Source organism: Rattus norvegicus, chromosome 20 (genome assembly GCF_036323735.1).
Source record: "Rattus norvegicus strain BN/NHsdMcwi chromosome 20, GRCr8, whole genome shotgun sequence".
NCBI lineage: Eukaryota > Metazoa > Chordata > Mammalia > Rodentia > Muridae > Rattus > Rattus norvegicus.
In genome coordinates, this window is record NC_086038.1 from 3,438,841 (window position 1) to 3,454,574 (window position 15,734).

The following is a 15,734-nucleotide window of genomic DNA, read 5'->3' on the forward strand; positions in this document are numbered from 1 at the left end:
ACCCAATCATGTCCACATTGCCCCTCCCCATTCAGACTCAGAATGTCATCTTTACAATCTGGGAGAGACAAATCACAGCTGTTGGGGCTGGCCTTACCCATGATAAAACAAAACACACACATAGGGGGGGGGGCGCACGCGCACAAACACGCACACACTCATTTCAAGTACAACTCAGACCCCAGAAGATTGCTCTATAGAAGCTATTATGTGTTGCCAGAACTCCCCACCATCTCCAGCTTGACTCTAATCACCTTGGGACAATCCTGCCCCCCACACTAACCTGGAGCAGGGGTGTAGTCTCCTCCTGTTCCTCCTGTGAGAAGAAAAGCTGTGAGAGTTCAAGGAAGGTCTTGACAGGAGGAAATTTCTAAAATTGACAGGGGACCCAGTTGGAGACAGCAGCAATGTGGGGTGTGGCCATGTTTGCCATTAATGAGCAGTGCACTCTACTAAAGGAAGCTGAGGGGAAACAGACCCTGCCCTTTCCTACCTGTGTTTTTCTTCCTCACAACAGCCAACACAGCTCCAATGATGGCCACAGCAGAGATGGCTCCAATGACAACATAAATGACATTGGTTTCCATGTTGGAGTCAGTGGATGGAGGAGCCTCTGGGAAGGACAGGAACAGGAAATGAAGGTGGGGGTCATGACCCCAGCTCTCAGCCCTGACCAGCTCAGGGTCTGCAGAAGGCTCCAGCTTTTCCTGACCCCAGCTCTGCACCCACATCCTCCTTACCCCATCTCAAGGTGAGGGGCTCAGGCAGCCCCTCATGCTCCACACGGCATGTGTAATTCTGCTCCTTCCCAGGAGGCACCACCACAGATGCCCACTTCTGGAAGGTTCCATCCCCTGCAGGCCTGGTCTCCACAAGCTCCATGTCCTGGGTCAGGTCCTCCCCATTCAACTGCCAGGTCAGGGTGATGTCAGCAGGGTAGAAGCCCAGGGCCCAGCACCTCAGGGTGACATCACCTTCAGGTCTGGGGTGAAGGGTCACATGTGCCTTTGGGGGATCTGTGTGGAAGATTTAAGAAATCACACAGTGAACAAGACAAACTGAAATCTACACAGGACACAGTTAAATCAATGACGACACTGAACTGTGTGTGTCTGACACTTCAACTGTCATCTCAGTAGTGAGCTGCAGAGAGAGCTGGTCCCCTCAGCACAGAACTGCACACTTTCCTGAGAGACTCAGAAGCTAAGAGGGAATCCACATGAGCCAGTGGGTCAACATGGCCGTCCTTATGTGATGTTCTATAGCATGAGATGGGTAGTCATAGAACAGAAGAGGGAATGGAAAATAATTGATTTAATGTGTGTTTGCAGACAAACTCTGACTAGAAGCAAAATAATGCCTTCCAAAATAAGGAAAGAAAAAAAAGAAAGTAAGAAATTAGAAAAAGCGAGAAAAAAAGAATAAGAAATCCCACAATTTATGTTCCTCCAGGGTACCCCATAAGGGCTCATGGGACCATTCTCCACTGTAGGAAGAGAGAGAAATGGGGTGTGGAAGAGAGGCAAACCCCACATCAGGGAGGGATCTGTGAGAATGTCTTCTTTGGAAATTTCTAGAAACTGGGGGAACCAGCCTAGTGTACTGGAGCCCATGTCTCCTATGAGGAAAAGGAGACTCTGGTCCTGAGGTGCAAGGGCTGACACACTCAGCAGGACAGGAGTCAGTGTCCTCTGAGAGTGGGTGTGGGCAGAGAACCTGGCCTGGGAGAGGCCATGGCTGACAGCAGGGAGCCCCTGCTGTTAAGTGGGGAAATTCTCTCCTTCCCTCCTGGGAGAGACTCAGAACTCTCCAGGGAGAAGGCTGGGCCCTGGGAGAGGCAGTGCAGTCACTGTGATGAGGGATCAGGAGACCCAGGGACACTGTCTCCCCTCTGAGACAGGGGCATCACCCAGCTGAGGGTTCCTTCTTACCCAGGACTGAGTCCCAACCCGAGGGCAGAGGAGGAGAAGCCCGCGGCCCCCCGCACCTGAGCGCAGCAGCGTCTCCTTCCCATGCTCCAGGTATCTGCGGAGCCACTTCATGCATGTGCCCTCCAGGTAGGCCCTGCGTCTCTCTGCAACACCAGCCTGATCCCACTTGTTCCGGGTGATCTGCGCAGCCACGTCTGCTGCTGTCCAGGTCTTCAGGTCTTCGTTCAGGGCGATATAATCGCGGCCATCGTAGGCGGACTGCTCATACCCGCGGAGGAGGCTCCCGTCCGACCCCACGTCACAGCCATACATCCTCTGGATGGTGTGAGAGCCTGCGGGACCCCGCGGTCAGACCCGGCCCCGCCCCGGCTCCACCCGCGGATTCCTCCAAATTGAAAGGGAAACCGGCCTGGGTCGGTTCTGCTAAGAACCTCGGACTTGGGACCCGGAAGTCCCTGGCAGTGTGGGGACGCGGAGGGGTCGTGACCTCCGATCCGGGGTCACTCACGGTCCTCGCTCTGGTTGTAGTAGTGGAGCGCGGTCCTCAGGTTCACTTGGAAAGTCTGCTGGTTGCCCTTGGCTCTCCGTGTCTGCTGCTCCCAATACTCCAGCCCCTCCCGCTCCATCCACGGCGCCCGCGGCTCGTATCTCGGATTCTCCGCGTCGCTGTCGAAGCGCACGAACTCCGTGTCGTCCACGTAGCCGACAGAGATGAACCGGGGCTCCCCGAGGCCGGGCCGGGACAGCGCCGTGGTGAAATACCGCAGCGAGTGCGAGCCTGGGGGGGGGGGCGCGGTGAGACCCCGACCTCCTCCCAGGATCCTGGGCGGGTGCGCGGGCCGGGCGGGGAGCAGGGCGCCGGGTTCGGGACGCGGGTGGAGAAGGGGCGGGGGTCTGGTGTGCGACGCGGTGACCCGGCTTCCGCGGTGCCGCCCGCGCCTCGCCCCGCAGAGGCCGTTTCCCTCCGGACCCCGCACTCACCCGCGCGGGGCTGGGTCCGGGCCAGGGCGGCCGCCAGCAGCAGAAGCAGAGTGTGAGGTGCCCTTGACCCCATCTGAGATCCCAGACCTGGCTAAGTCCGTCGGACTGCTTGGACTTCACAACCAGTGCCTCGAGAGACGCTGATTGGTTCACAGGATTCATGGCACCCAATGGGAGTGAGACTTGCCAGCGGGTCATAAGTATCCGGGCAGAAGGACCTGACACAGGTTAAAAGCAGAAGTGAAACTGGGGAGTTGGGGAATCCCCAGCCCCGCCCCTGACCTCACAGCCTGGCGACTAAGACTTTGCCTGAACTCTGTGCTGTGAGACAGAGCCCTGTTTGTCAAGGTGTCTCCGAGTTCTGACCCAGAAGCTGCCCGAACACCAGGAGAGACCCGCAGTCCTGACTTTCTGTGTCCTTTCCTCCACCCCTTCCTCTTCCTTCTTCTCTTCAGAAGTCAGACCCTGGAGTCTTCTAGAAGAAAAGTGACTTCCAGGAATACAATCACAACACAAGCCTTGTGGATGCAGTGGAGAGATGCTTCTCCTTTAAGAGGAGGCGCTGGCCTGCAAGCCCCATCCTGACCCCACAGAGACCTGGCTCTGTTAGACTGCATGGGCTGCTCACACTGCCAAGCCTGAGTGCAGGACTCTCATCTGTAAAGAGGAGACTTTGCCTCTTCCCTCAGGATTTGTCTTCTCAACCTCGGGTTTAGACCCAGACTCCTTGTGTTTATTCCCAGAAGATGCATCTGTGGCTCCAGGTGGGTGCATTTTACAAGGATCTTCATTCCCAGTCCTGAGATTGTCCATGTGGACCTGGGTCATTGTCCCAGCACAGGAGACCCCGTTGTCCACAGGGAAGAGAAGCCTGTGGAGACCACACACAGCACAGCACCCTGTGCTACACTGCACTTCCCTGTGTCCACACTTCCCCTGTGCAGCTGCTTTAGTGACTAAATCACGGTAGGAGGGGACCTGTAATTAACTATACCACAGAATAATGAGAGAGTGTGGGAGAAGTTATCAATCTGTGACCTCTCACTCCCTCTCTGACCTGCACTCACACTTATGAGCTGAGAAGGTAAGGGACATGAATGTCACAGTTGTGTGGGACAGTGGATCTGATAACCGAGTTGGCCCCAGAGTTCCTCAGGTGAGCAGTGTGGACACTGGAGGAAAGATGATTCTCAGGCCAGAGAGCACACGTTGGTGATGTGAGGTTTCATCCCTGGTCAGTAGTGTGGGGAAAGATTAAATTTTCAGGTTTCTTGACTCTGTGGAGCTCTCCAAATTGCAGTCACATAACTGAAGTGGAAAGAAGAGGAGAGATGGGTGGGGGCTCCTGAAGAGAGTCACCCATCACACAGAGCAACAAATGTGGTGACCACTGGTGTGAACTCCAGTCACCTCCCCATGCAGGTCTCCACAGCAGCCCAGCAGCCTCTCCAGGATTCGGCGGCTCCTGTTTCAGTGAACCCCTCTTAGGTGCTGTGAGTGTTTTCCGTGGGAACTTGAAGCTCTTAGGTTCCATCCTGACTGACCTAAGGATGCAGTTGGGGTAGGCAGCCCCACAGAAAGGATCTGTCTCTGTTACTTTTCTTCTCATTTATTCTGGTTTTTGAGACAAGGTCTGTCTGCACTTCTCTGGCTGTCCTGGAACTCACTATGTAGACCAAGCTGGCCTTGACCTCCCAGAGATACATGGCCTTTGCATCCTGAGGGCTGGGTGTCTTAGTTTCCCTTTCATTGTTGTGTAGAAACACCATGACCAAGGCAACACTTCTAAAAAGAAACAGTTAATAGGGGCTGGGCAACAGTTTCAGGGGTTTAGTCCTTTATAACAGGAAGCATGGCAGCTGTAGGCAGATATGGTGCCGAAGGAGCTGAGACTTCTACATCTTGATCCAAAGGCAGCCAGGAAGAGGCTCTCACCCCATCCGTGCCCAGCTCCCTTCCCTCCTGAGCTCTGCACTGACCCTGTCTCTTCCTTGGCCTCTGGTTTCTCTATGGTGTCAGCCAGCAGCTGTGAGGCAGCTGTGTGGTTCCTGAGGCAAACATTCCAATGGTGGCTGGGGAGATGGCTCAGCAGCCAGGAGCACTTGTTGCTGGTGCAGAGGATCCAGGTTGAGTTCCCTCAGCACACGGTGGCTTCCACCATCTGTGACTTCAGTTCCAAGGGATCAATGGTTGTGCACCTACATATTTATATGTACAAAGTAGGATATGTCATGAAAATATTAAATATAAAAATATGATTTTAATAATCCTGCCTGTCTTTCTTCTACACATCAAGAGTGAGAGGCCAGGGGCGGAGGGCACAGTGCTGTTCAGACAACAGTGGACCACCAGCCAATGAAGAGAGCTCTGTGTTAGGAATTTTGAGATGGTTGAAATAGTGTATTGAAATGACAATTTGCAAAACAGCACAAAATTTAAAGTACAAAAGATCTTTCATTGTATGGACCTGCTGTGCACAGAGGAACACGGCCTCATCCCAGGATGAAGACACAGTGTGTGCTGATCTTTGTAATTGAGCAGATGTCAGTTTTGATTCCCCATGAACAGGATAAATTCCACTCAGATGGTTGGATACTAATTTATAAGAGACCAGGACATCCAAACACCCAGAATGTTCCTCACAGAAAGGTGTCCCCTTTCCCCATGTTCCCTCCCACTGCTGACCCTCCAGGTCTCACCTGTTGAAGATGGAGAAGCGTCCCATTCTTGTCCAATGGCACCACCTGGTGGAAGAAACAGAGAGGACTGAGTTGAGCCCATGGAGCTGAGGGTAAAGGGGACCCAGGCTGGCTGAGCTGCCCCAGGGCTTCCCTGCTGTCTGTGCTTCTCCAGGCTCTCAGGTCTCATGCTGCCCTGCTCTCATCAAACTTACATCCAGAAGAACTTTACATGCTTTCCGCCTGTGGGAAGAAAACGCCCTGTAAGAGGGGAGGCAGGAGGCAGAGCCCTGAGTGCTCAGAGGAGCTGCAAAGCCCCAGAGTAGTTGCAGAACTCTGACCTGGACTATGATGTTGATTGTTTGATGTCAGCTACATGCAGGGTTAACTAAAACCCCAAAATGGAGGGCAACATCAGTGAGGCAGTTTTGCTTAAGGTGAAGTGGGAAGGTCAGGTTCTGGTCCTTTCCTTTGATGGAGGAAGAGACACCTGTAATCGTGATTATTTGAGTGGAGTCCCTCCCCGTTTCTAATCTGGCCACACCTTCTGCTGGAGGCCTCAGTGTAGACATGGAAGGAATCGCTTGCTCTTTGTCTTCTTGCTCTTGCTCCTGCTCCAGCTCCTGCTGCTTCTGTGGGACATTCCTGGCTGCCTGTCCTTGCTCTGCATAATGACAGCAGACTTACATTTATTTATGGATGCCTAGGCTTCATGCTGGGCCTGTCCCAGCTTCTCCTAACTCAGTTATCTCATTTACACCATCCTAAGTTCTGCCATGTGGCTGCTCACCTCTCCTCAGATTCACACATCCCGACCCCTCTGAGTCTGGGTGTTGAATCCCCCATGGTTCTCTCTTCCCAGAGTTCCTCCCTCTGACCACAATCCTGCCCTCAGCTCTCCTTGGCTATAGGACGTAGGCTTTGAATCTCATCCTTCAGAAGGTGCTTTAGGTAGGCAGGGTAGGAGGGAGAGGCTTCCTCACACAGGGCACAACGACATTACCTCAGCATTGCCCCCGTTAGTCCTATAAAAGGCAAATCTTTCTCTGACATCATCAACTATATACAGTGAGGACACGGGTAAAAACATAATTATAAAGAATTAACAATTATTCTTCATTAAGAATTATTATGTATTTAATTATTTAATTAAGAGGAATTTATTTTACAAATAAGAATTTTAATTAATTCTTAATCTGGTGTTTGTGCAGGAATAGGAACCCTGACTAAGACACACTATATTCCAGTCCCAGAATGTCAAATTAGGATAGATGCACTGAGGTTGGCAGAATTCTCACATTGCTTCTCTGACCTGTGGGCTGAGGGATATCATGGTTGGAAAGACTAAATGGAAGCCTTTAGAGTTCCCTCTGACAAGGAAAATAGAGAATCAAAGATAGCATCGCATCACTGTAGGAATTTCAGGAATCAGTGCCACCATCAATGGTCAAGTGTCATTCTCCACTATCAAAACCTCTTGCTGTGCACTGGACAGATAGGAGAGTCAAAAGGAGATATGGTTGGAAAAACGTTGGATTCTGGTCACATGTGTATGCTTCAGAGGTTGGGAAATAAATCCTATGAAACATTTGAGATCCTTCTAATTCAGTGAAATTAAGGAATCCAGTGGATGGGGCAGGCACAGATATTCCATCCAAGAAGAAGGGAAGGCTCCTGACCTGGCCCCTCCTACCACCAAGAAAGGAGCACAGGGCTTAGTTTGTGTCTTTGGATTCTGCAAACAGCACATCCCTCACTTGGATCTGTTACTCTGGCCCATAAGCCTTCTGAATCAGAGAGCTGCTAACTTCCTGTGGGTCCTGGGACAGGTGAAGACTCTTCAACAGGTCTAGGCTGCCGTTCAGGCTGTTCCAACTTCTTGGACCATATGATCCAGCAGACCTGATGGTACTTGAGGTGTCAGTGACAGAGAAGGATGTTGTTTTGAGGATTTGGCAGGCCTCTGTGAGGGAATCACAGAAGGGAACTTTGGGATTTTGGAGCAAGGCTCCACCATCATCTGCACACAACTATTCCCCCTGTGAGAGACAGCTCTTGGCCTTGGTGCGACCTGAATATTTGACAATGGGCCACCAAGTTATCATGTGACCTGGGCTGCCTATAATAGGTTGGATGTTATCTGACCCACCAGGTCATAAAATAGGACATGCACAGCCCTAAGCTGTTATCATATAGAAGTGGTATAAATGTAATCAGGACTGGATAGGTCCTATAGGCACAAGGAAGTTACATGAAGACTTTGCCCAACTGCCTCCGGTCTCTAGTCCTGTTACAATGTCATCTGAGGCCAAGCATGCACCTGCAGCCTCATGAGCTGTGCCTTATCCTTGCAAGACTGAGGAAGAAGAGACGAGGGCCCGTCTTGCTGATGGCTGTGCATGCTATGCAGGCCCCACCAGACGTGGACAGCTGCAGCATTACCAAGCATTGCTTCGAGAACCCTGAAGGACCTTTCTGATGGGGAATCTTCACAGTGGGAGGAAGTTCAGGCAGGTACATGGTAATGCCTTTTATTTGGATGGAGAAATGATCAGATGTGTTCTGTAATTCATAGGCTGTGGCTGGATGGACAGGGCCTTGGAAAGAGCAGGATTAGAGTCATCTGGGGAAGAAGCCAGGGGATAGATTTCTTCACATGGGTGAAGGATGTAAAGTCACTTGTGTCCCATATACATGATCTTCAAAAGGTGATGTCAGCTCGGGAGAAGTTGAATAACCAAGTAGGAGGGTGACCCATTCTGTGGACAGTGAGTTTCTTTACCAGCCATCTCTGTCATTACCCAACAAGCCTATGACCAAAGAGGTCATGGTGGCAGAGATGGGTGTTATGCAGGGTCTCAACAATATGGACTTCTACTCACTAAAGCTGAGGGACTACAGCTGCTGCTGCAAGTCAGATCTGCCTACAACAGAGACCAACACTGAACGCCAGATGTGGCACCATTCCTCAAGGTGATAGCCAGTGACCTGGTGGTAGGTTGACTACATTGAGTCGGGTCCTTCATGGAAAAGACCACACTTGGTACTGACTGGAGTAGACACTCATTCTCACTACAGAAGTAAATACTGACTATAGATTTGTCTTTCCTGCCTGTGATGCATCTGCTGAAATCACCATCAGTGAACTTACAGAATGCTTTATCCACCGGCATGCTCTCCCACAGAATACCAGACTTCCACATGGTATTCTGACCAAGGAACTCTCTGCGGAGCAGGAGAAGTTTGATGTGGGTCCAGAGTCATGGAGTCCTGTAATCTTCGCATGGTCTGCACCAACCTGAGACAGCTCGATTGATAGAAAGATGTAGGGACTTTCTGAAGACACAGTCACAGTGCTCTCATTAGGTGACAGCAGCCTGGAGGGCTGACTTATATATAGTGGGACTTTCTTGGTCCTGCGGTGGATGAATAAAGACACAGAGACTAATTATTATTATTTATAACAGCTCACACACTTAGCTTGGAAGACTTTCCACTATTCTAGGCTCACAAATACTGGCCCATATTCCCCTTGTGGCCTGTCCTTTACCTCTCTCACAGAGCGTCATACATTGGTCCTCTCCCATGTCATGCTAGCGAACCCTCCTGCCTCTGAATCTTTTCCCAGAGCCCTCTCTCAGTCTGGAAGTCCCACCATTACTCTCCTGTCTAGGTACTGCCTCTCAGGCTAAGACAGGGATGACAGTGTTAGGGGGTGATTGATGCAGAACTCCAAGGGGAAATTAGATTGCCCTTCACAGTCGGGGGTGAGAAGGATCATGTCTGGAGTGCAGGGGACCTCTTAGGGCTTCTCATAGCACAACCGTGTCGTCTGATTAAAGTCAATGTGAAGGTACAACAGCCTAATCCAGGCAGGATGACAAAGGGCACAGCCCCTTCAGGAATGGAGGTGTTGTCACTGCTCCCAAAAAAGGGACAAGACCTGCTGAGGTGCTTGCTAGAAGAAATGAAGTGTGGGATGCACAGTAGAGGAAGGTCGTCATAAATACCAGTCAGGAGAGAGGGAGATTTGCCTATGGACACTGTAGAGGACAGACTCATGAAGCTGAGGAGTGGTAATTACCCACCTGGCAGAAAATAGTGTCACATGAATGGGATTATAAAGTCTGAGCTAGCCGGACACCAGCCAAAGGTGTTTGACCAAGGCCTTAAGCATATACGTCCCAGAGTCCTTATTTCTTGAAATGAAGAGGCTGGGTAGAACACACGAGGTCAGGGCTATAAACACCAGGCAGTCTTGGCACCTGTTGCAGAAATGCGGATTATAAGTTACACCAGCATTTCTGTGCTGTTTGCTTCAGAATGTCTTTGTACAGATATTTGTGTTTTCGGTGTATCATACAATGTAGCACCAATTGAGAGAATTATAAATGGCTATAGCATTTGATTTTGAGATAGTACAAGAATGACCCTCAAGGGACATTGCCACTCTTTCTAAACTTACACGCCCTTTGTGATGTCACACGGGACAGTTATCTCATGTTTCCCCATTATTATGACCTGGTTATTGGTTTCATTCGAAAGTTCCCCATCACACAGGGAGATGTGACTGTGTGTCCAACTGCATATCATTAAAGTAAGTGGTGTTTTTATTCTCTGACCCAGCTTGCTCCCAGTAATTGACACAGAGAGACTATGGTTTGTTCAATTCGCTTTAAATCATGATCACTGGGCATTTCTGTTCTGTTCTAATCCTCTAAGCTCACCCAGCTTCCTCCCAGCCTAGTCTCATGTGATACTGTCATTGTAGTGTAGATGTGGCTCTATCTGTGACTTGGCTGTTTTCTCATGGTGGCTTCTCCACCTCTCCTCATGGCTGAACTCCCCCCTCTCCCTTTCTCTCCTCCCCTCCATGGAGTCAGAAGCACCACCCTGTTCTCTCCACTGCTCAGTTATTGGCTGATCAGCTTTATTGACAAAGCAGAAAACAGACGGGGAGCAATGTTTGCACACACTCCAGACAGGACGTTCTTACAGTAAGCATTCCAGTGCCACGCCCAGTTTAAAACCAGATGTGCAGAAGCGAGAAATCGTCATTTGAGTGACACAAATGTAATCTTTACACGGTGCACAATGACAGTTGTGCTAACAAAGCTGACGAGAGGTGGACGTGTGGTGGCCAGGCTTACATGCCAACTGGACTGCATCTGGAGTTAACCCCAACATGGAGGGAACACCTGTGACAGGATTTGCTCAATTTGAAGTGTGAAAAATCAACTTCTGATATGGATTTTGTGGTAGGAGATACATTTTAATCCAGAGTATCTGAGATGGAGACCCCCACCCTAAAATGGACCACACCTTCCGGTGGACGCTACATAAGGACACGGATGAAGGAAGCCTTTGCTCTTTGCCTGCTGCTCTGCCCTGCTGGGAAGTTCCTTTCTTCACTGACTTGAGCGCCTGCTTCTTTGGGGTGGTACCTTACACTGAAGGGCAGCTGAGGCGTCCAGCCTTGTGGACTGAGCATCTACTGAATTCTTGGAGTTTCTATTCATCGTCAGCCATTGCTGAGTTATCTGGACCACAGACTGTAAGACATTATCATGCATCAAATACATTATATTATATATAACATATAATTGTTCGTTCTATACGTTCTGTTACTCTTGAGACACGGCTAATACACAGACCCAGCAAGGCCAGGAAGCACTGGTCTGCCCTGTGGTGAACAGAAATGTGTGGTTTAATGAGAATGGCCCCCCAGGCTCATAGATGTGAGTGCTTGGTCCCCAGGGTTGGGCACTGTCAGGAAGTGTGGCCTTGTGGGAGGGACTGTGCCACTGAGGTGGCTGAGGAGTTTCAAATGCTCAGGCCAGGCCCAGGGTCAGGCTCTTCCAGCTGCCCGCGGATCTGGATGCAAACCCTCAGCTGCATCTCCTGCATCTTGTCTGTCTGTCTGTCTGCTACTGTGCTCCCCACCATGACAACAAGGAACAATTAGGATCATGGGTGCCATTCGTGTTGTTTCTCTAAGGGACACTGAGGCCAATGTTGCATGGACAGGTGAATACACTTAGGGATCTTCACGTTTGGTTTCAGATGCACAGGGTGGAGGATTCTAAGAGGCCTCCCAAAAGAACAGGAGGGCGGGAAAGATCCTGCTGCCCTGGGTGAGAGAGGGGAAGCAGAAAGTCACTGCAGCCTGGAGCCATGGGCGCCCCCAGACTCAGGGAGAAGAAAATGAGGACCAAGCTGTTCAGTGGGTCATCACCACAACCCAGCAACCTGGCCAAACCTAAGAGTGCCGGTGCCTGGTGCCAGGACTTTTGTAGAAGCCAGAAGTGGAATGAGAACCAAGCTCTCATAAAGGATCTTATTCATAGGAAAGGGTTGGGAATGGAGTCTCAGAAGCCATGAGGCCTAGAGGAGTTGCAGGGTTAGAGTTGCAAGTTACAGGCGTCTCTAACATGAGAGTGGTAGGCGAGGGCAGGAAGAGTCACAGTAGCCCAGCAGGGCCCTGAAAACCACAAGGGTCTAGAGGAGCTGTGAGAGAGGCAGCTCTGAAGGGAAGGTGAGCAAAGGGCAGATAGGGGGCGCCATGGCCCAGGAGACCTAAGGGAACCGCAGAGTGGCAGCTCCAATGGTGGGAGAATGGGGCCAGCTGAAGAGGGCCAGCCTTAAAGACTGTGGCTGGAGGTACCAGTGAAGGCAAATACTCGAGACCAATGAAGCATTGCACAGCCAGCTATGCAAAACGGCCATCGCTGTCCATGGCGTCCTTTTATACTCCCTCTAAACATCCCGTGTCCTCCCACAGCTCAGGAAAACACCATGTGAATCTGTCTTACCAAACTCCATGTGTGTCTGTATCAGTTAATATATCTAAAACTTCCGCTCCAATCTGCCAATTTCCTGGAGTACACAGAATTGGTACGAAGCCTTCAGAACACCATTTCTCTGTGAAGTCAAGACAAACAATGACCAGCAAGGAATGCCCAGGTACCATCACCATCCAGCATCTTCCCTCCGGTGGGAAGTTCTTCTCGGCTGCAGACAGCTTTTCTGCAGTGCCATGAAGATCAAACTTTTGGTTTCCTTAGAGAGTCAGTTCTGTGGGATGGTATTTTGCTGAGGCAAACATGTGAAGGAGTGTTTTCCTGAAGCAAACACAACTGAAAGGACATTTTGCTAACGCAAGGACGTGAAAGGACCCATGATGTAGGATTATTTGATTATGACACACAGGGGCTGGTTCACCTTACATTGCTTTGTGGAGCTCCACTAGTTCTGATTCCATAGAGAGAAATGCACCAGAAATGTCCTGGTAGTGTGCTGGCGGCTCCCTGCTGCTTCTGTGGACTGGGCTGATTGGCAGAGTGACGTCAATCTGTGAATGATACAGACCTATGTGAAGTTTGGCAAGATAAACTCACAGGTTAAGGCAAGACACTTGGTGAGGCAAGACTTATGGAGGACATGCGAAGTTTGGAGGGAGTATAAATGGGACCCAATGGACAGTGATAGGAGGCTTGGATTGCTTGCACGGCTCTCTTTGTAATGCTTCTTGGTCTCCTGTCTTCACTGATCTGCTCTTCCCTGAGAGAGGCTTGCTAAGGAACTTCTCCTGGTGTCTCTACTGATCCTAATCCCTCCTGATGACCCATGCTAATTTGTGTGAGTTCTAGCTGTTTCTGCAAGGTCATGCTACCACTGCTGCTATCCGGACACTAATGAAGTGACCTGTGACCTGAACTGCTGATTTCCTGACAACACAGAGGAAACTTGCTCCAAAGATCAATTCCTAAACAGGTCCATTTCCCCCGTATCCTAATACCCTTTCTTTTCCACTACCTTTAGTGGGTTGTAGGCTTGAAGGGAGGTTAAAGCATTTAAGAGACCACATTAAAGTAGGACTGAGGGGCTGGAGAGATGGCTCAGCGGTTAAAAGCACCCGACTGCTCTTCCAGAGGTCCTGAGTTCAATTCCCAGCAACCACATGGTGGCTCACAACCATCTGTAAAGAGATCCGATGCCCTCTTCTGGTGTATCTGAAGACAGCTACAGTGTACTTATATATAATGATAAATAAATAAATCTTTAAAAAAGAAAGTAGGACTGAGAAAAATATACCATTACAGCACCATCTCTGTCGAGCTGCTGGGCAAGGCAGGAGAGGAGGTGCTGTCACTATGGAGATGCAGCTCCTATGGGACAGTTCCTTGCGTGGTATGGTACCAAGACTGTAGGTGAGGCAGGAAAGGTGTCACCATTGTGAATAGCTCCTCCTGACAGCAGTAGGCTGAGGCAGGAAAGGCGATGCCCAACCACGGACAGCTCCTGGGACTTTGGCAGGCTGAGGGGATGCCATGGCCTCTCCCATTAGGACAGGAGGTTCAAGTTTTGTCAGCTCCTGTCAGGGCATATCACTGCAGGCTGGGGCAGAAAGAAGCGATTTGCTGCACCTTTGATGGGATTTGCAGCTAACAGCTTAGGGTGTACAGAACTGATCATTGTTTGAAAATAAAATGCACATTTAACAAGTGGTGCCAAACGTGGGGCACTGCAGAATGGGCAGGTTTATCTCAAGTGCCTTAGAACAAAGGCAGGGGAAAGGAATGGATACTTTGTTTCAAAAAGCCAACAATGTGTTTGCTGAAACTTTTCCTGGGCCATGCCCTGCATGGATTTCCCCAACAGTTTTCTTTTCGACTCCCCCTCATTTGGGGCTATTGTTTATAAAAAGGAGGAAAGACTTGACTGAGGAACTGGGATAAATACGGGAAGAAATGGAGAAGCTTGGGATTGAAAACATGGAGGGAAAAAGGAAAACAGCAGGGTTCTCTCTCTTCTGAGAAGTAGCAGAGTTGGCTGTGCAGCTAGAGAAATTAGCATAGAGGCAGAAAAGCTTGAAAAATGTCAAACACAGAAAAGGGAGAACTAGGCTCATTCCCAGTGACTGAAGCAGAGAGACGGAGTTTCACCTAGGGAGAAAGAGGGGAAGGAATGGGGTCAGAGGGCAGTCAGGTCAAAGTGGGAAACTGAAGGAAGGTCAGAGGAGACAGCCATTTTCAGGAGACAGGGATAAAGCACAGCACCTTCTGAGGACAAGCAGTCCTAGGTCACAAAATGACCAACAGCATTGCAAGTAGTAATACAGCATATGTCTGCTAATGGAGATAATCCACAAGGTCAAATGGCCACTGATAAATCAGGAGAGGGGGGAAAAGCAAAGTAATTCAAAGCCCCTATGCTTCAGCTCAAAACTCAGAGTCCTGGGCAAGCCTTGTGGTAATATTAGATTTTCCTGAATGTCTCGATGTAATTACTGAGTCTCAATATGTAGAAAGAGTTATTCCGCTCTTAGCAACTGAATTCATCCTGGGAAATTCAGAATTAACTTTGTTACTTATGCAACTGCAACAGGCGGTCAGAAATAGAAACTGTGTCTTATATATCACCCGTAATTCAGTCTCTCACAGGCTTCCCAGGTCCACTAGCAGAAGGAACTGAAATTGATGAATTAGTAAAGGAAATGTGTTACAAGCCTCAGATAATTGTGAAAACACTAGGTTAACAGTAATTTTTTTTCGGAGCTGAGGACCGAACCCAGGGCCTTGTGCTTGCTAGGCAAGTGCTCTATCACTGAGCTAAATCCCCAACCAAAACAGTAATATGTTAAAGAAAAAAATTCTATCACCAGGCAAAGAGAAAAGGAATTTATAAAAATATGTCCTTCTTGTTTTTCGTAGTAACCAAACTCCTTTACACACTGGAAGGAACTTTAAGGGAACCAAAACCAACCAACCAACCAACCAAACAAACAAACAAACAAACAAACAAATAAACAAATAGAAATCTGGCAAGTCTATGTGTTTCAGTTTTGGAAAAGGAAAGTTTCTATACAATACCATTGACACATACTCAGGCCTTCAATAGGCAACTGCTCTGAGTTCTGAAAAGACTGATTCTGCAATTACACATTTACTGGAAGGAAGAGCTCTTCTTGCGATACCTGTACAAATTAGGACTGAAAATTCCCCTGCTTATGACTCCAGTAAGATGCAGCAATTCTGCCCTCATTACAAAGCACATTACAGCTACACCACACAATCCTGCAGGGCAAACAGTGGTAGAAAAGACCCAATCACACCTTAAAGAACACAGCTATAAAAACAAAATG

At 49.4% G+C, this 15,734-nt stretch overlaps 3 protein-coding genes, 1 long non-coding RNA gene and 1 pseudogene across 23 annotated transcripts in view; 1 reads left to right on the forward strand and 4 right to left on the reverse strand.

The window, feature by feature from the left end:
- The window catches only part of RT1-CE5 (RT1 class I, locus CE5), a 76,251-nt gene that overhangs the window by 30,961 nt on the left and 29,556 nt on the right, over positions 1 to 15,734 (reverse strand). For 7 of the 20 annotated variants that reach the window (XM_063279116.1, XM_039098665.2, XM_063279114.1 and 4 more), the window contains exons 1-6: positions 2,913 to 3,052; positions 2,440 to 2,709; positions 1,988 to 2,263; positions 741 to 1,016; positions 494 to 613; positions 284 to 316 (exon numbers count right to left, since the gene is read on the reverse strand). The exons of 8 other annotated variants lie outside the window; for them this stretch is intronic. In XM_063279116.1, the coding sequence (XP_063135186.1) occupies positions 284 to 316; positions 494 to 613; positions 741 to 1,016; positions 1,988 to 2,263; positions 2,440 to 2,709; positions 2,913 to 2,985 (1,048 nt within the window). In that variant the 5' untranslated portion in view covers positions 2,986 to 3,052. Of the gene's footprint in view, positions 1 to 283; positions 371 to 493; positions 614 to 740; positions 1,017 to 1,987; positions 2,264 to 2,439; positions 2,710 to 2,912; positions 3,053 to 15,734 lie in introns of those variants that run through there. 5 more of the 20 variants (XR_010060674.1, XR_010060672.1, XR_010060673.1 and 2 more) reach the window with 1 other exon arrangement.
- RT1-CE4 (RT1 class I, locus CE4) overlaps positions 1 to 15,734 on the reverse strand; it is a 73,055-nt gene that overhangs the window by 2,659 nt on the left and 54,662 nt on the right. The gene's annotated exons all lie outside the window — the stretch shown is intronic.
- On the reverse strand, positions 38 to 2,985 carry RT1-CE7 (RT1 class I, locus CE7). Its single transcript, NM_001008845.2, has 7 exons — positions 2,913 to 2,985; positions 2,440 to 2,709; positions 1,988 to 2,263; positions 741 to 1,016; positions 494 to 613; positions 284 to 316; positions 38 to 92 (listed from the first exon to the last, which is right to left on the reverse strand). The coding sequence occupies exons 1-7, from the start codon at positions 2,983 to 2,985 to the stop codon at positions 73 to 75; spliced, it is 1,068 nt and encodes a 355-aa protein (NP_001008845.1). The 3' UTR covers positions 38 to 72.
- Positions 3,223 to 13,472, forward strand: LOC120098833 (uncharacterized). The gene is made up of 2 exons (XR_010060957.1): positions 3,223 to 3,676; positions 4,213 to 13,472. It is a non-coding gene; the product is annotated as an uncharacterized LOC120098833 (long non-coding RNA).
- On the reverse strand, positions 5,556 to 5,853 carry LOC224733l-5 (LOC224733l-5 pseudogene; annotated as a pseudogene).

Bases quoted from the DNA above. Each gene is read 5' to 3' on its own strand.
- RT1-CE7 (NM_001008845.2), bottom strand. From the start codon at position 2,985: ATGGGGTCAAGGGCACCTCACACTCTGCTTCTGCTGCTGGCGGCCGCC. The intron at 2,264-2,439 runs GTGAGTGACCCC...GGGGTCCCGCAG, and splicing joins CTACAACCAGAGCGAGGACC to GCTCTCACACCATCCAGAGG. The intron at 1,017-1,987 runs GTGCGGGGGGCC...TCTTCCACACAG, and splicing joins GGAGACGCTGCTGCGCTCAG to ATCCCCCAAAGGCACATGTG.